The sequence below is a fragment of the Pan troglodytes genome, chromosome 1 (assembly GCF_028858775.2).
Source record: "Pan troglodytes isolate AG18354 chromosome 1, NHGRI_mPanTro3-v2.0_pri, whole genome shotgun sequence".
Lineage (NCBI taxonomy): Eukaryota > Metazoa > Chordata > Mammalia > Primates > Hominidae > Pan > Pan troglodytes.
The window spans coordinates 139,457,915-139,477,599 of NC_072398.2; the positions used below are offsets into that span (position 1 = coordinate 139,457,915).

At 40.7% G+C, this 19,685-nt stretch overlaps 1 protein-coding gene across 7 annotated transcripts in view; it reads left to right on the forward strand.

Annotated features, from left to right (window-relative positions):
• TGFBR3 (transforming growth factor beta receptor 3) overlaps positions 1 to 19,685 on the forward strand; it is a 205,384-nt gene that overhangs the window by 170,965 nt on the left and 14,734 nt on the right. For 5 of the 7 annotated variants that reach the window (XM_016922373.3, XM_513555.9, XM_009425125.5 and 2 more), the window contains exons 13-16: positions 2,196 to 2,495; positions 5,954 to 6,074; positions 16,623 to 16,664; positions 19,005 to 19,112. In XM_016922373.3, coding sequence (XP_016777862.3) covers positions 2,196 to 2,495; positions 5,954 to 6,074; positions 16,623 to 16,664; positions 19,005 to 19,112 — 571 coding nt within the window. The remainder of the gene's footprint in view (positions 1 to 2,195; positions 2,496 to 5,953; positions 6,075 to 16,622; positions 16,665 to 19,004; positions 19,113 to 19,685) is intronic. The other 2 variants (XM_009425129.5, XM_063799609.1) reach the window with 1 other exon arrangement.

Below are 19,685 nucleotides of genomic sequence, written 5' to 3' on the forward strand. Positions count from 1 at the left end.
GTGGATTTCAGGGGTGCTGCATAATTGCAGATTGTTCTTTTCCAAATCTATGCCTGGCTTTGCTGATTTATGCTAATCAGTGGTCAATCTTCCTCCTGTACCTTACCCTGGATATTTTGGGTTTCTTCCCCCATCCTTCAAATGCTGGCTTACTTGAAACGTGTTATTGGTAGTTTTTTTTTTTTTTCATTCTTGTTTTCCCATTTATACCTTTTCATACATCACCTATATTTCTCATAGTTTATCCTCTATTCCCTCTACACCATACAGTCCCTTTCATAATCCAAGTTAACAGTGTTGCCACCTGTTCATTGGTCATCTCCAGGTGACTGTTGGTCACATAATGGCAGTTTTCTTTTGGTTCATTTGTCTTGGGGAATTTACAAACCCAGTTGTTAATAACCCAAAATTTTAAATCTAGAATACTACTACTACTAATAGGTAGCATTTATTGACACTCTGGGAACTGTGTTGTTTGCATGTAACTTTTACTTTGCTAGTTTTCACAATTATGATATCTTGTGGGTATTCGTGTTCTCATTCTGTAGGTGAGTAAACTGAGTCTCGGTGCCCAGCACGTGAGCAGGAGAGCATGTAATTTTTATGAGCTCGTCTCACTGCAAAGCCCGTAGTCCTTCTCCTACTCACTTCTGGTCTAAAAGTAAAATCTTTTTTAGTAAAAGATTTGCTGATAATTTATATATATAAACTATATATACATAAAATATATTAAAAAATAATATATATTTTTTCCCTCTGCTACAAAGGTATCCCTTTTTGGGATACCTTAGACATTCTGCCACTACATACTTTCTTTTGAGATTAGAGAAGAGATTTGCAGTCCCTCTGTTACACATTTTGGCATGTGGTTTCTGAGTTCATGTTAAACGGCAGTTTTTAGTAATAGCACATATGTAATTTGCCACCTTTCCAAGATAGAATATCTTGTTTTTCAGAAGTATTGCAAAAATACTGAAGTGTTAGTATTTACAGAATGTCACCACAGTGACATTATCAGAACCCTCTTCATTAGCATCTTCACTGTTGAGTGTCCTGCAGTTAACCACCACGTAGGAATCTTTCACAACAGTGCTGCGGATTCAAAGCCCCATGTGATGTCGGGGGTTTCCCCTGGGTATCTCAGTGTGGAAAGTCTGTTTCTATCTCCATGTCTTTTGAAATGATTCTGCGGCTGTTGGTCTATGGGTAAGGACTAGCTGTTTCTACAAGCGTTTAAGTTTATTTTGATCCTAAATTTAGTCAAAGAATGAGGCATAGCAGGGAGGGGCAGTTCATGCAGTGATCCACGTGTCACCAAATGGAGAATCTCCTCTGGTCTGGGGATTTTAGCTAAGTTCAGGATAGTTGAGGTTTGAATTCTGTTTACACTTGGCTAAACATTACTTCCTGTTTCTAAGGAAAAGAACCTTAACAAAATTTGGACATAGCCCATACAAATGTTTTCAAAGGGGGAAGTATAAATGAGTCGGAAACGTTTCCAGATTCGATTTCCCCTAAACTACCCCTGGGCTTATGGAGTGAAGGGGGAGTACTTGGCAAGGCTGATTTGGATCTGTGAGCAGCTGGGACACTTTACCAGGCCCATGATGGCCTCCAGGTTGCACCGTCACTGACACCCAGCGCCGGAGCCAGCTCTGCCTTCTCGCCGATGAAGCAGGACTCTCATCAGGCTTACTCTGACTTTTTGCAATTTAGAAGCTCAGTCTTCCTGCCTAGGTTAAATAGATTTTGCCACTGAACTTTGTTTTTTGGTCAATCTTTAAAAAGAGCTTAGCTTATAAGTGTTGTACTATTAAAACATTAGGGACTTTGCCTATTGGTGTTTTATTTACTTTGGAAAATCCACTTTAAATGCAAAATATGTTTTTATTTTTAACACTCAGAGGACTCATTGGGAGGTGGAAGAGATTTACTCATCTTGTATTTGAATCTAATGGACTAATATTTGAAAGAAATAATTCACTGTCATCATCTATATCAAATTGAAGTGGAAAATATCTTTTTCTTTCAACGTGTGTGTGGGTTACTTTTGTAATTAGAAAGAAGGCTATAACTATGTTATGAAGATAAAACAGCGTGTCATCTGAAGGGCTGTCTTGGCATATGGTCCTTGTGCCTAAAGTGAAAGTGAGATGCTAACTCATTTCCTAATTCATCTTTCTGTTCTTTCATAGGTATCTGTTACTAAGGCTGAAGAAGAACTGGGATTTGCCATCCAAACGTGCTTTATCTCTCCATATTCGAACCCTGATAGGATGTCTCATTACACCATTATTGAGAATATTTGTCCTAAAGATGAATCTGTGAAATTCTACAGTCCCAAGAGAGTGCACTTTCCTATCCCGCAAGCTGACATGGATAAGAAGCGATTCAGCTTTGTCTTCAAGCCCATCTTCAACACCTCACTGCTCTTTCTACAGTGTGAGCTGACGCTGTGTACGAAGATGGAGAAGCACCCCCAGAAGTTGCCTAAGGTTTGTGGGCCTTCATCCATTCGGATGGTTATTTTGGCATTTTTAGGTGAGGCAGAAAAGTTTAATTCCAAGGTCTTGCAGGTTGAGGTTTTTTGTTTTGGAACTGCCCAACTGAAATATTAAAGTCAGTATTAGCAGGGAACTGTGAGTTTTATGGAGTCTTAGATAATAAATCCTGACAGCATGATTTTCTTTTTTCCATGCGTGCTACTTAGTAGTACCTTACGAGTGATAAATCAAGACGCTTTTCCATGGAGGGAGATTTCTGGCTTTATCTTTGCTTTTCAGATAGTTTGCAGGCCAAAAATACAGCAAGCCGAAAGGACAAGTTCATTGTGAGAATTAATTTTTCCAGGTCCTGCTGGGACTGGCATTGTCATTGTTTTTTAACCTTTTCTGTGTGAATTATAAGGTTGACTTGTCTCAGGGAGACTTCTAGGGGAAACTAACAAATATTTTAGCTTTTCTCAGTTTCATATCAGTTCATCATATTTGCCTCCTGTCACTCTCCAGATTGAATGTTCTGTTGCCATAACAAAAAGCAGAACCATTTGACCTTGGTGGAATGCATTTGATAGGGGAGATCTGCAAGGTTAACTATGATACCCACTAGGTTGGTCTTGTATATGAAAGGTATCTTCTGCCATAGTTTTGTTTCTGTGATCTGCCATAATTATGTATAATTTCATATGTGCATTTATTCTGTGGCTATCTCACACAGAGTAAACTGATTTCCAATCCTTTTGCAGTCATATATCAATGTCTAAAAGGCTAAGAATCAAGCAGTATTATTAATAATGTATGTATGGAATTTTCTCATTTAACTCACAGATTTTAAGTCTTAGGTATGGAGGTAGGAGGAAAAACCACCATTTCCAAATAGATTACAATTGATCTGAATTCCTTGCATCATTATAGTCCCCTGGGCATCCTTTTCTCTGATAACACCCAAGAGAATTTTGTTTGCATACGAAAATAGAGCAGATATGATCATAACCATTGGGGAGCACATATACAGTGATTTAGACTATATTCCTAGGTTTGCTTTTGCGGCGGTGATGCCTTAGCCTTGTGGGCATTCACCGTCAGGGTTGGGGCTTAGTGGACAGTGGTAGAGAGCCATGAGGAGCTTCATGTGTGGCTGTGGGACCAGCTGCTTCCTGTGGGCAGAAGGGTAACGTTTAAGGGTTAGAGGTCTTGGAGGGGAGACCTAGCAGTTACCAGGGATCTTTGCTGTGGCTTTGGCTGTTACTTCTCTCTGACCTGGCCTGGAACAGCCCAGCTTCATGTGTGTTAATCTGGGAAAATTAATCGTAAAGAGAGTTCTAAGCCTCAGGGGATGACATGATGGGATATAACCCTAAACCTCAAGTCGCCCTTTACCCCCAAGGTAAGATAACATGGGAAGAGCCTGGGACTGAGAAGGAAGCTCTGCTGCCACCAATGGGACTTTAAGCCAGTCTCTGGACCCCTTAGAGCCTGTATTTCCTCATAAACTGTTATAATCATACCTGGCTTCCCTCCTGGGTAGAGGAGCAAATAGGACAGTATGTACAATGACAGCCCTTTATCTGGCAGAGGCTTGGATGAGCTGTTACCACTGTCTTTCTGTTTGCTGCTTATAGGTAATATTTTCACATTTCTATTATTTTCTGAGTGCTTTCTGTGACAATAGAGAGCGCCAAAGAATCTTCTAGGAAGAGGTCTCAGAGATTGTTGAGACCAACCCTGCCCTTTGCTGATGAAACCGAGACCCGGAGAGCAGAGTGTCTTGCCCAGGGTCACACTCCACTGAGTTAAATGCGGAATCATAGACTCTTGCTTAACTGAAGAGCTCAATAGGAAAGTAACAGTAAACTAAAACAGGAAAGCAAAATGCAAATCTTTTCAGTCATCATGCCTCTCCACAGAAAATTTGTTGTTTTTCTTTACAAGAGGGCTCTTGTTAAAGGCTTTTCTCTTTTTGAGGGGGTAAGAGTAGGGCAGTGAGGGTTGTCTTATAAGAAGTGTCTGACTGGCATGTTGCTCAGAGCAGCAATGACAGCAAGGCCTAAAGTCTTTGCTCTTTTGTGTTTGGAAAAGATGGAACTTGATTAGCTTTTTGGGATGCCTGCTATAGACTTAAAATGATGGCTGTATTAATATGTCTTCTTACCATAGAAGCTGTCATTTACTTTAGAGTTATACCTATTAGGCTGGGCGTGGGCTCATGCCTGTCATCCTAGCACTTTGGGAGGCTGAGGTTGGCAGCTTGCTGGGAGTTCGAGACCAGCCTGGTCAGCATAGTGAGACCCCTGTCACTACTATATATATATTAGCTGGGTGTAGTGGTGCACACCTGTAGTCCCAGCTACTGGGGAGGCTGAGGCAGGAGTATGACTTGAGCCCATGAGGCCAAGGCTGCAGTGAGCCATGATTGTACCACTGTACTCCAGCCTGGGTAACACAGCAAGACCGTGTCTCAAGAAAAATAAAAAAGAACTATACCTATTGATAAATATAGACAAGAAAACAAAGTTATTTTAAAGAAAAAGTGCGGAGTGTGATCATATTTTTTCAAAACAGATGTAGTGGGCCTGAGCATGCTCATTAATAGGTTTGAAGCAGCTGATCTCATGGCCTCCACAACCTGGGCACAGCCCCCAGGATCTGCATTTTGAAACATTAAAAGCAGATGACCCTGGAAAGTTTAGTTTTACATGAGCCTATACCAGGATTAAAATGAAACAAACTCAGCAACATTATTATCTTATTGGACAAAAATGTAAAATCTGTCACCTTCATAATGCAACATAGACAGTCCCCATACAACCATTCTGTTTTTCAATCTAAGTATTCAATAAATTATGTGAGCTATTCAACACTTTGTTATGAAATAAGCTTTGTGTTACATGATTTATCCAGCTGTAGGTTAACGTAAGTGTTCTGAGCATGTTTAAAGTAGGCTGGACTAAGCTGTGTTGTTCGGTACTTTAGGTGTATTAAACACATTTTCAACTTAGTGATATTTTCAGTTTACAGTGGGTTTGTCAAGATGTAACCTCATCATAAGTTGAGGAGCATCTTTATGGGGAATTTCCCACAATCACCAATCACAAACATGAACTGGGTATATGAAGCCCAGCTTGGTGAGGACCAACACTAGGCATAGAGTTTTTCTGTTTTTCAAACTAACACTAAAATGTTTAGTTTTGTGAGAAGAAGGGGAGGGGGAGGACAATATTGAGAAGCTGTCCAGTGATATTTGCATCTTCAGGTACAACCAAAAATCCACTGGGCCTGCTGTCATATCTCCCAGGTTATTTGGTGTTCTCTGAAAAACACCCACCTTCTTGCTTTTCTGTAGTGAACAGCTGTGTGCTGTCTGATAAAAGGCCACAGGACAGCTGTGCAGGTAGAGCTGGTGAAGGCACTTTTGAGTGGCCCCTGATTCTGTGCTTTGTTCTGCCTGTCTGCAGTGTGTGCCTCCTGACGAAGCCTGCACCTCGCTGGACGCCTCGATAATCTGGGCCATGATGCAGAATAAGAAGACGTTCACCAAGCCCCTTGCTGTGATCCACCATGAAGCAGAATCTAAAGGTGTGCTTTGGGAGGCACGATCAGAGCATGGGGCCTGAGCTCTGCTTGTTAAGAAGACCCAATAGTGTAAATCAAAGTCCAGCTTTATTCACAAGATAACTAAAGGGCCAGTTAGTTACTTTAGAAGACCATTTTTTGCCCGAAGAGTCTTTTCTTTAGCTGGTTCTCTTACAGCCATTATGGCCTAGTTGTAAGTAATCTATTTGAAAATGATTTCCTCTGTAAAAAGAATCAGGTCTAGGTTGTTCCTGTCATAAGGTCACTCTCTCTTGCATTCAAATATGCTTCCTTGAGTATGCAAAAAAGGGTTCTAGTTAGTCCCATGTCCCGGGAATTGCACACAATCCACAGTTCATCTTTCTGTGATCTACTACTAAAGGTTATGCTGGCTATAACCTATTGTATTGCTTTATCAAAATTGCAGATGCCTTTGAGAATATGTGAACATTATTCATCTTAGGTGTAACAGATGAGAACCACTGCCCAAATGCATCTTAAAATTCAGTTTTCAGAATTTTGCACAATCACATTTGTTGCTTGGAGCCAAGCATGCCTCTTTCTCCACAAGCAGGAACATTCAGCAAGCTGTATCTTCTGTGAGAAAAGGAAGGCTGTGCCCTAAGGGGTGTGGCATCAGTACCTGAGAGGACAGGCAAAGCAGAGCCAGACCTGGCATGGGTCTGGCCAGCCAGAGCAGTAGAGAGGCAGAACTGGGCCCTAACAAATGTTAGGAGTGGATATGAGGCCCTGTGGGCGGTGAGAAGAGCATCTGACAAGGACCCGCATCACAGCTCCAAGGGTTATAAACAAGCAAGGACACACCAGGCAGCTGTCAGCATCTGAGGGGTGGAACCAAATGTCACATGGGATATCTAGGCAATTACAGTTGTCACCATCTAGTAACATTGATATCTAAGGGTGTCAAACTGAGAGAAGGCTGGGAGAGTGAAAGTGGATTCCAAGCGGGGTTAGATATTTCAGGATTAGAGCTACAGGCTGCCTCTCGCCACTCTGAGGGGCACAGAGGAGCCTGGGCACCAAGGGCCTTGACAAAAGCCAGCACACTGTCTGGCTCCAGTTTCAGGGCATTAGCTGGAAGGCCTGCTGGGTGGTGCTGACACCAGATCTAGGGTTTGGTGTGGCCCTGGGATGGCATTCCTGATCTGAGCATGTTGGATTGGGATTTGGCAAGACTAGGCAGCAGGGGTGACCCCTGGACAGTGGGCAGAACCTACCAGAACAGAGGCATGCAGGTACTGTCTAGTGTCTTATTGGTTGACTAACCTCTGTGAAAACAGCTGTGCCATTCCAACTGTGTATCTGGTGGTGGCATCTGCCCCCTTCCTATGAATGAATGTGCTCCCTCAAAATGGCAGAAGAGTATAGGTGGCAGGCACACTGGATTGGAGCTGGGAGCCTAAGGCACTGCTTTTAGCTTTCTCTGCTAACTGGCTGTGGGACATTGGAGAACCCCCCTACCACCAGCATTTTGGGTTTCATTTTCTCTATCTGGAAAGGAGAGGTTTGGACTGGGTGACTTCCAAAAGGTCCTTTCAGTTGTAATACTCAACTATGCTGTTTGAAGAAGCAAAATAATCTTTAATTCATTTTCCTGGCCGTCCTAAAGTTGGTGTGAAGTGTACATGAGATGTTCTCGGCAACATTTTTGTTGTTGTTTGTTTTACTTTTATTGATTGGTTTTCAACCATTTGAAAGTTATAATAGACCCAGTCTTTATATAAATGGATGGTCCAAATAGTTCCTTTTTATTGGGTTCAGGAGAAAGAAATAAGAATATAAATTGTGTTGCAGAGTAATCACAATTGGGCAGCAGCTGGCTCCGTTTTGTACTATGAAAGTGGTTTTGTTACCAGAAAGGAGTCCCAATTCAGACCCCAATAGAGGGTTCTTAGATTTCACCCAAGAAAGAATTTGGGGATGAGTCCACAGAGTAAAGTGAAAGCAAGTTTATTAGAGACCTAAAGAAACAAAAGAATGGCTACTCCATAGACAGAGCAGCCCCAGAGGCTGCTGGTTGCTATTTTTATGGTTATTTGTTGATCATATGCTAAACAAGGGGTGGGTAATTCATGAGCTGTCCTAGAAAGGGGCAGGCAATTCCCGGAACTAGGGTTCCTCCCCTTTTTAGACCATATAGGGTAACCGCTAGGCTTTGCTATGACATTTGTCAACTGTCATGGTGCTGGTGAGAGTGTCTTTTAGCATGCTAATGTATTATACTTAGTGTATAATGAGCAGTGAGGACAACCAGAGGTCACTGTCATTGCCATCTTGGTTTTGGTGGTTTTTGGCCAGTTTCGGCTGGCTTCTTTACTGCATCCTGCTTTATCAGCGGGGTCTTTCTGACCTGTATCTTGTGACCTTCTCTCTCATCCAGTGACTGAGAATGCCTAAACTCCTGGGAATGCAGCCCAATAGGCCTTGGCCTCATTTTACCCAGCCCTATTCAAGGTAGAGTCGCTCTGGTTCAAATGTCTCTGATAATTTAACAATAAGAGCAGCTACCTTGGATTCCATCTGTTACTCATAACTATTTTGAGAGAGGTAATTCTGCTAGTAATTGAAGGCAGCGGCTTGCTTTTTCCCATGCCAGACAATAATTAGGCATTAATATTGCTGCAGTATAACTTCCAGCAATTCATCCATTCTTCTTTTGAGCCTGGTGACATTTTTCTAAGTAATTTCTCTTGCAAATTAGGTAATTACTTTTATTTAAACTTAGTATAGTTGTACTGAAAGTTCAATGTTTTCTTGTATAAAAGTTCAAGAGGAAAGTTTTAGCAAATATCAAAGCAATTTTATGAGATTTGCTAATTGAGACTAGATTTTAGTTGAGAAGCATGTGGGTGAAGAAAGTTTATTACTTAGGTTTGTTAAATAAATTGAGGTGGTTAAACTGTAGGCCAGCTTCCCAGGGGCTGTATGCAAATTCGCTTTCTAACTTTGCACTTACTGGGGTAAGTTTTCTGGCAGGTTTCAGCTGTGTGTGACTCCTCTCACCTTTTAAGTTTATTTTCTTTTGACTCTAAATCATTTATCCTCAATGCAGACCATTGGAGTCTGTGCTTTCTGCCTCAAGGTGAATTGGAATAGTCATTTGAAAAGAGACTGTGGGCTGGGCGTAGTGGCTCACGCCTGTAATCCCAGCACTTTGGGAGGCCGAGGCGAGTGGATCACAAGGTCAGGAGTTCAAGACCAGCCTGGCCAACATGGTGAAACCCTGTCTCTACCTAAAAAAAAAAACCGAAAAATTAGCCAGGCATCGTGGCACACGCCTGTAATCCCAGCTACTCTTTAGGCTGAGGCAGAGAATTGCCTAAACCTGGGAGGCAGAGGTTGCAGTGAGCCAAGATCGCGCCACTGTACTCCAGCCTGGGGGACAGAGCAAAACTCTGTCTCAAAAAAAAAAAAAGAAAAGAGACTGTGACCATTTGCCTAATTGCATTGGTTTATTTGAATAATAACAGGTCACGAATGTCCTTCCTGCCAGACAGCTTTATGTCTCTTTATTGTAGAATCTGTGACTTTTTGGGTGAAAATTTCCTAACCAATGGGACGCTTCACTGTGCTTTTACTACACAGGTGCTCTTTGAAGGCCATGCCAAAACTCCAGCTCTCTCTGGTCATTTGGTTCATCTTATTTTTCAACACTTGGATTTTCTGGGACAGCAGATAAAGGCTCTGGTTGGCAACTTCACAGCCAGGCAGAGAGCTGCTCTGTGGCCACCACTGCCAATAGCATTGACATACTTTAGTGTTTCTTCTGTGGACAGGAAAGTAGGCAATCAAGACTATAAAAATGTTTCTGGATTCCTCCTCTGGGCCACTGTTTTTAATGGAACCTTCCTGAGCACATCTTTGCCACTTTTGATCTCTAAGTCCCTTGGGAATCAGTGTTGGGTTAGCGTTCTTTTACCATTTAAATTTTTAACAATAGATGAAAGTTTAAAGCTGATAGTGATGATAGTGATGGAGATGAGGATGATGATCTAACATTTGTTGAGCATTTACTTTGTGCAAGGCTCTGTGCTAAATGCTTTATGTGGATTATTATATTTTATCCTCATAGCACCTCTGTATAGAGGTAACTTGGCCAAGGGCACACAACATATAAATGGTGGATCTGGGATTCAAATTCAGGCACTGTGATTCCAGAGCCTGTGCTCTTAAACCCTATGCCTTATTCCAGATGGAGGTTGATTCTAGTTTTTACTGAAAACTAGAATCATGTGCATCTATGTCTTCACAGCCCTCTTCCTGCCCCACTTCTCCCTTTTCTTTCTTTCTTTTTTTTTTTTTTTTTGAGACAAAGTCTCACTCTGTCGCCCAGACTGGAGTGCAGTGGCGCAATCTTGGCTCACTGCAACCTCCACCTCCCAGGTTCAAGCGCTTCTCCTGCCTCAGCCTCCCAAGTAGCTAGGATTACAGGCACCTGCCACCACACCCAGCTAATTCTTGTATTTTTAGTAGAGATGGGGTTTCACCATGTTGCCCAGGCTGGTCTCGAACTCCTGACCTCAGATGATCCACCCACCTCGGCCTCCCAAAGTGCTGGGATTATAGGCATGAGCTACCGCGCCTGGCCCTCTTCTCCCTTTTCATACCATATCACATTAGTATTCAAGGTAACACCCCAAATACCCTAATGATTATGAACTAAAAGGAAGATGAAGGATTTTAGGAAAAATGTCTGTTCACCCAAAGGATTAAGATGTTGGGAAATGTGTAACCTGTTTAGCAGAGTATTAAAGTTCAGGAGAAGTTCTGTGATTTTCAGTAGTAACTCAGAAAGCCCAGAGAACATAAATAGTTTATGCATATTATGGTTTATGACAAAACATTTAAAATAGTTGAGGTGGTGCCATCCTACCCTATTTTCTGAAATTTTGAAGTATAGGCATATTAGTGCTGTTTGCCTTGGATTCTGTGACCGCTTTTTACAGCATTTGAGAACACTTGGGCTTATACAGTAAAAATGATTACACCACGTCGGTGATGATTTTTTTTAAATTGTGAAAGAGAGGAGTAACCATTTCTCTGAAACAGTGCACATACACAGAAGAGCATGGATGTGGATGTCATCAGGAGCAATAAATATTCCAAAATTTGCCGTGATTTACATACCTATAGATGTGTTTAATTCTTAGCAAGTTAAGTGTTTGAGATACTGAATTTTCTCCGTATTTTCACCACCTAACTTTAAAAAATAAAAATGCCTGCATATCTTGGATACTCAGTAAATGTTAATTTCCTCCCCTTCCTCTCAACCTCTCAGCAAACTGGAGGTTTTTTGGGAAGGGAGGGTTGAGGAAGGGAAAGTTGTGAACGTCAGTTGGAAGTTGATCCAAGAGAGGCATTACTTTTTGGAACACATTTGATCTTTCCAGAATAAAAATACTCTAAAGGACCAGCCAGGTTTTGTCCTCAAGCTGAGGTCGAGGTGAGGGGAAACTGAGTGGAAAGATGGTAGAAATGCTTCATTGACAGACCAGGGCATTCAGTCTCTATCCAAGAAGGGAAGGAGGGATATCATAGAGATTTTTTTTTTAACATCGTGTATTTTACATTATTTATTTATTTATTTTTGAGAAGGAGTTTCACTCTGTCACCCAGGCTGGAGTGCAGTGGCGCAATCTCGGCTCACTGCAACCTCCGCCTCCCGGGTTCAAGTGATTCTCCTGCCTCAGCCTCCCAAGTAGCTGGGATTATAGGTGCCTGCCACCACGCCCAGCTAATTTTTGTATTTTTAATAGATACAGGGTTTCACCATGTTGGCCAGGCTTGTCTCAAACTCCAGACCTCAGGTGATCTGCCTGCATCGGCCTCCCAAAGTGCTGGGATTACAGGCCTGAGCCACCGCTCCCGGCCAGCATTTTACATTTTAAAACCTTTTTATTTTGAAAAATTTCAAATATATACAAAAATAGAATAAGTCTCAACAATTGCCAATTTATGGTGAATCTTGTTTTATCACTTTCTGTCATCCACTGGATTGTTTTGAAGGAAACCCAGACATTTAATTTAATTTCATCCATACATATTCCAGTATGTACCTCTAAAAGTTAAGAACCATCAGAAGATCTCAAGCAGGAAACTGATGATTAGGTCATTTTATTTTATTTTATTTTATTTTATTTTATTTTATTTTTTGTATTTTTAGTAGAGACGGGGTTTCACAGTGTTAGCCAGGATGGTCTCGATCTCCTGACCTTGTGATCCGCCCATCTCGGCCTCCCAAAGTGCTGGGATTACAGGTGTGAGCCACTGCGCCCGGCGATTAGGTCATTTAGGAAGGCTACTCTGAAAATGGTGTGAAGGTTGCATTGCTGGGGAAAGTACTCAAGAATAAAATATACGTGATATTTGTGGTTATTTATTCAAAAAATGGTAGGTATATAGTGGACAAATTATCTTGTCTTTAAGGCCTTTACAGCCTAGTGCAAAGTTTCTCAATCTCAGTACAATCAGTGTTTGGGCTGGAATACCCTTTGTAGTTGGGGGGCTGCCTGTGTGTTACAGGATGTTAAGCAACATCCCTGGTCTCTACCCACTACATGCTAGTAGCAACACCCTCCCACCACCAGCCCAGTTGTAACCATTCAAAATGTCTCTAGATGTTTCCAAATGTCCCCTGGAATAAAAATCACCCACCACGTGAGACACACTGGTCTAGTGGCAGGATACAGATAAGTGAACAAGTAATTGCAATGAATATCATAAATATTGAAAGAATCCAGAAAAAGGGTTCAGTTACAGTGACGTTAAGTTAGTAAAAACTCTGTCTTAAATGGGGCCTGCACAAAGACCTCCTGAGTCTCCAGGAGGAAGCTTCCTCTCCCCATTCTTCTCTTTGCCAAATGCCAATAGATGTGGGTACCAGTTGGACGTCTTGTTTCACTGTGGGCCCACTCCGTCCTATGGTGCCTAGTACCAAATTGAGCACTAAAGGCCAAAAGCTGTGGTCAGTTACTCATGCATAACCCCAGAAATATCCCGTTTATGAAAACCATGCTGAACAATCTGAAGAGGGGAATTTTGGTTCTAGAGGTAGACCAAAATTTGCTCAGCGTATATGAAAAGATTTAATTCAGAACATTGATTATAGTTTGTCCTTTCTGTAAAGAAATCTTTATTGTTACAGTTCTCTTTACAGCAATAGCTAAGATTCCTTTCTTATAATCTTAATCTTATCCTTAAACCAAAAGTAAATATTGTTACGTCCACTCTTTTCCTCTCAGCATGCCAACTCAATGATAGGGTTCCGGTGGAGATCAAGCCATTTTAGTTATACTCAGGGGTTCTTAGGGATTCGGGAAGAGAAAAGTTCGAGGATAGAATTCTTTAACCTCAGTTCTGCAGCCTCTGCTTGTTATTGCTTGTGCTCAGAAATCACGAAGAGACTTCACCCAGGGGAAATGAACAACAACTGTTTTGTTTAGCTCTGTGAGAAGGCTCCTATTTGGGGTGGGGGTAAAGGATTAGATCATAACAGAAATCCATTAAGAATTTTAAAACAATGCCATCCATCACACAGGCCTTACTATAAAACTTAAACTCTTACATGGGAGGTCTCCTTAGGAGAGAGTCATAATTTTTCAACCGCTTGGGGATTCTGAGTGAGAAAGTTTAACCATGGGTGGTTGATTGGATGGAATTATTCCCAGAAGTGTGTATATTTCTTACATGATGCATCTTGTAGCAACCTTTAAATGCCTTTGAACTTAGTTCAGGGAATCAAATACTACGTCTTGAAAGGAGAAGTTTGTGGCTAGATACTCTTCCTTCATAGAGTTCTTGGGAGTTTAAAATGAGACAATATAAGTGAAGGCCGAAGGCTTTTTGTCTATTGCAAAACACCATACAAATGTACAAATGTAAGGCATCATTGTTGTTATTGGTGCCAATGAGGCTGATGGGACCCAGCTTCCAGGGTAGTGCATTCTGTAGTTAGCATAATTAGTGTGTGTTCTGCATACTGAATTAGATTTTCTTAAAAACATACAATCATTTTTATTTTCTTAGTAATTGTATTTAAGTATACTTTTGCATATATCCTCATTCCAGGGCCACTATGTTGCACAACTCCAGGGGGCACCATTCAATTGTGGTGGCTCTGATTCATCTGGTAGCATTCCTTCCCCTAGAGCCAGACATTGATAACTCATGTGGCCAGAATGTTGACCCACCCATCGGAGATGGTTAATCCTGAGAATTTACAATTCTGTTTTCTTTTACCCTGTCTAGCTTCTTTATTTTTATAGACATCAATTCAGATGCTGCTTGTTTGGGTCATATTTTCCCAAGTTCTTTTTGCTTCCCTGTGAATTGAGACATAAGGTGTGTGTTCCTTCTGTGGTGAATGAAAATGGAGATGAAAAGAGAGGTGCTAAACACGTATCACTTTTAAACTCCAAAGAGTAGGGTCAAGGTCTGTAGCAGGACTCAGCACACTTTTTCTGTAAGGGACCAGATAGTGATTATTTTTTATTTGTGGCTCATACAATCCCTGTCTCAACAACTCAACGCTGCTGTTACAGCATGAAAGCAGCCATAGACAGTATGTAAATGAGCATAGCTGCATCCATATAAAACTTCATTTATGGAGTCAATTTGAATTTCATATAATTTTCACATCATGAAATATCCTTTTTTGATTTTTAAAAAATCATTTCAAAATATAAAATTCATTCTTAGCTCATGGGCCATACAAAAATAGGTGGTGGACCATAATATCTCAACCGCTGGTCTCAGCCTCACTGCTGACGATAATGAGTAGCTGTGCACAAATAGTTACTTCATCAGTGCTTCCCCAGCTAGGGACAGAGCTACACTCACCAGTCATTTAGCCTTCTAGGCAGAACTCTGGAATTCTGATTCAACTTCTGCCCTGATGCTTTCCAGCTGTGACCTTGGGCTCTAGTCACACGATATCAGAGTCTCAGGCTGCTCATTTCCAAAACTGTGATACAAAATTTTTTTCTGCCTTCTTCATGGCACTGGTGCAAACTGCGTATGAACATCTTCATAGTCTGATTGCTGGTTTCCTCTGTGGCCTCCATTTGCAAAAAGTACATTAACATTTTAATCATCCTTCACCAAACATTTCTGGAAGACCTATTCTATGCCAGTCTGAGCCCTTGGGGATATACAGATGACTGAGAACTAGACCTTGCCCTCACAGCAAAAAAAAAAAAAAAAAAAAAAAAAAAAAAAAAAAAAGAGAGCAAAAGAAAGAGAAAAAGAGAGAGAGAACTAGGAGGTATTGTGGTCCAAGTGTAACAGAGGAGGGATGGAATGAGCAAGGGTGGGAGAGGCTAGCTCTGCTGGGATGGAGATGGAGCAGTGGGAGACTCAGCAAAGGTCCCCCAGAGAAAATGCCAACAAAGCAGGTCTGGGGAGGAGGGTGTCTTGGGATGGCTTGCAAAGCATGATGACACAGAGCAGCATAGAGAATTTGGGAAGCTTAAATTACTAAGTATGGGGAGCCCACCATGGGTGAAGGACTCCATCAGGAAAGGAGGCTGGAGAGAGAGGATAGAGAAGGGAGGGAGAACTTTGTGTGCCTTGTTAAAGAGTGTGGATTTTTTTCCCTATAAAGGAAGGAGAGTCATCAAGGGGTTTAGTCAGGGTTATAACATGATCAGCTCTGGGCTCTAGAATATTCACTCTGGGGGCAAATGTGGAGGAGGAAATAATTGGGGGGAGGGTAGTGGTGGAGATAAGGGGGCCTCTGTGATAATCCTGATGAGCAATGAAGGGGAGTTAAACTATAGGATAATAGCACTAAGGATAGGAGAACAAAGATACTTTTACAAAATGTGTATATTAAATTAAAAGAATATTTTGAAGGCTGGGCGCAGTGGCTCACGCCTATAATCCCTCGGCCTTTGGGAGGTCGAGGCAGATGGATGGATTGCTTGAGCCCATGAGTTAGAGACCAGCCAGGGCAACGTGGTGAAATCCTGTCTTTACAAGAAATATAAAAATTAGCTGGTGTGGTGGCACATGCTTGTAGTTCCAGCTACTTGGGAGGCTAAAATGGAAGGATTGCCTGGGAGGCGGAGGCTGCGGTGAGCTGAGGGCGCCACTGCCCTCCAGCCTGAGCAACAAAGTGAGACCCTCAAAAAAAAAAAAAAATTTTGAAAGCAGAATAATATTAGACTACACTGGAAAAGCATGGTACTTAAAGGTATTGAATTTTTTTGTAAGTAAATAAAAAGATATACACAAACACACACACAAATTGTCGGACCCAAATTCCCTAAGTTTAGGTGTTTGCCTTCAAATTTTCTTCAAATTTTCTTCAAATTGGAGAGCCTATGCAACTGATTGTCAACAAAATGCAATGCTTAAAATTTCTGGGTTAACTCATTATAGTTTTGATATCTAAAGAGGATCATTGACAGAGCTTTCTCAAAGTATTTATTAACAAATGGAAAAGTGTCAGTTTCTGCTGAGACTTTGATGACCCTTTGCTTAAATCTTGGTTCTCCATAGAATACATTGTGATTTATGTTTTTGTTTCAGAAAAAGGTCCAAGCATGAAGGAACCAAATCCAATTTCTCCACGTAAGTCTTTATGCAACTATTTCGAAATAAAACCTCCTGGGCTTTCCTAAGAATGAGTTGGTTAGTGAACATTTGCCAAAGTTTGAGTTTTGATAAGGAGACTTCTGCTCTCATTCTCCCTTCCCCCTTCCCCTTTTTGCTCGTATTTTTTCCTTTCCTCTGTCCGTTGTTTATCCCTGCTTTCTTTTTCCCTTTCACCTTTACCACTTTAAAATATTAATTTGTTGATCCATTGGCATGTATGGCTTGAATGGGAAGGTAGTAACTTATTTAGAGAGATAAGTTAATGACTTGCATGCTTATGTCTGTTCTAACCTGCAAGAATTCACATACAGCCATGGAAGTGGTTTGCTTTAAGTCTTATCAACAATATTTATCTGCTCAGAGGCGTAATGCTAAGGGAACTCATTGCTATACTTTCAAGACAATCCGTAGTGCAAGGGCTGGGGGCCCCAGGAAGAGCATGTAAGAATGAAAGAGAAAGCAACACCAATTGCTACAGAATAAGGACTTGGAAATTGTCTAGGCCAATTTCATTATTTTATGCAGAAGAAAATGCTGACCCAGAAATATTCCTGCCTCATTGGCATTGAGGCAGGACTTCAACCTGGACTTCCCAGCTGTCCACCCAGAGCTCTTCTAGATATGTCTTGTGAGGAGAATTTGTGAATCTGTGCTTTTTTTCCTTTCCTAAGATTCCCAGGATTAGTCTCCACGGCTGATTCACTACATTTAACAATCAGTCTGGAAAGTTCCTTTCACAAAGCACTTCATAAACCATTGTCTTAAGTGGATTATTATTTTTTTAATTATGGAACAATATGAACTCAAAGAGAGGCACATATGGACACATATCTATCTTTGGAGATTTAGAATAGTTTCATTAAAAACTTGTAATCATGTTCAATTTTTGCATCTGTGGGTATAAAAAGGCAAATCATCTTCTAATATCAGTTATAAGGACTAGATTAAATAGGTTGATGGCTCGGTTCAACTTCACCTCCAGGGAGCTCTTCCCACCTCTTCCTCTGTCTAGTGGATCTTCATCCATTTTATAAACTCAGGTGTTGACCCCCTGACTTCAGCAGGTGACTAAAGCTCTCCGCATTTTTCAGAAGTTAAATGAACACACCAAAGAGCACAGGTCTAGAAGAGTGGGGACCAGAACTTGGGAGTTTGGATCCTTCCAGAATCGTTCCACCACAGCATACTTTCCCAGAGCCTTTGGAGTGCTGGACTGCCCAAAGGTCACAGGAGTGTATGGCAGTCTTCAATGTAAAAAAAATAGCTTTCTTTACACTGAAGTGAGTTGAAAGGCAGGGATTTAATTTATATAGAGATCACTGGAGTTGCTTCTGACTGGAGCAGAAAGTAGAAATAATATGATAATAGTGGGGAGATCCTGTATTTCCCACTTATATTCAAAACCCAGAGACCTTAGAAATTGTATTCTACCTAAAACTCCTCTCCCTTGGAAACCAATTTTAACTTTTTATAAGTGACTCAAAGAAGGTAGTTCTCTTAAATGAAAGGAAATGTTCTATTTCTGGGGCCTGGAATTAATTTCAAATATAAAAACCTTTGCCAAATGGAGAAACAATTGGTTCTATTTATATGTTTTGCTGACCATAAAACTGACATCACTCCCCACTGGGAAGTATTTCCGTTCCCCTTATAGAAAGATCATGGTTGGAAAAGTGTTAAAAAGTAAGTTGTTTTAAATGATACAATATGAAGCTGTTAAGATTAAGAGTTTAATATGAGGAGATCGGTGAAATGTTATAATCCATGGGAATAGTTTATTTTTATTCTATATTCTCCTTTCTTTCTGTTATCTTTCATACTTGTAAATGTTCACAAAAATATGTGTATAAAGTATTCTAAGGTATGTGTTTTCTGTGCAGTGTGTCATTTTTGGAGGTGTTCAGTGAATAAACAGCAATAAGCCAGATTTTGATCATGGAAGTTCACTTTATTTTCCAAAGCATCTTAACCTGTGAATTTTCAAGCTACCCTCCATTCAAATAGTAGGTCCTCAGAGTGAGACAATGAGATGACAGACAAGATTTTACAGAGTTTGCAAATCTGATTTTTTAGTTAGTTTGTTGATGAAAATAAATTGCAAACTGAGAATACTTTGGAAACCTGATAATTTCATTTATCCTTTGAAAAAAATTTGCAAGTTACAAAATACAGTGTATTTTATTGGAATCTTCATTGCATTCTCGGATTTTATTAGTGCTCAACCTTTATGACAGTGCTTGTGAAACAAATATAAAATTGCAATGTATGATGCAGACTAACCAAAAAGTTGTGTGTATCGGTTTCTCTCCTTTATAGCAATTTTCCATGGTCTGGACACCCTAACCGTGATGGGCATTGCGTTTGCAGCCTTTGTGATCGGAGCACTCCTGACGGGGGCCTTGTGGTACATCTATTCTCACACAGGTTAGTGTGACTGTTGAGTATGAGTTGGTGAACAGCTTGTGTTCCTGCCACACAATAGACACTCAGTGTTTTGTTGGATGAAATAACGAATGAAAGAGAAAGTTCATTCCTACTATTTTTACATTTACATATTTGGTATAAATTGGGTTTTACAAAAGTATAATTTGCCATAAACAGTGGAAAGAAAAGGAATGTTTAAACTGTTTGTGCTAATTGCGATTGTGATGTTGGTGAAATTTAGCTGCTAATAAAGCTACTTTGTTGTTAGAGTTTAAAGTTAATGCAGACAACGTACAGAAATACAAACCATTCTGTCAAAACCAAAGACTTAAGGATAGGCATATACATGAGAGGAAGTGAAAAAGAAAGCCAGGATTTTATTACCACACCTGCCAAGGTATTGAGCACTGTCCATCAGAGTCCTTAATCAATGACTTAAACCAGATTTTCTCAACCTTTTTTTAACCCGTGCTATGTCTTCTTTGATAAAACATAAAATTTTCATGTTTTTCTATAAAGTTAAATTTTCTAAATAGATTTCCATGAACTGAAAAAAAAAAAAGTGATGAAACA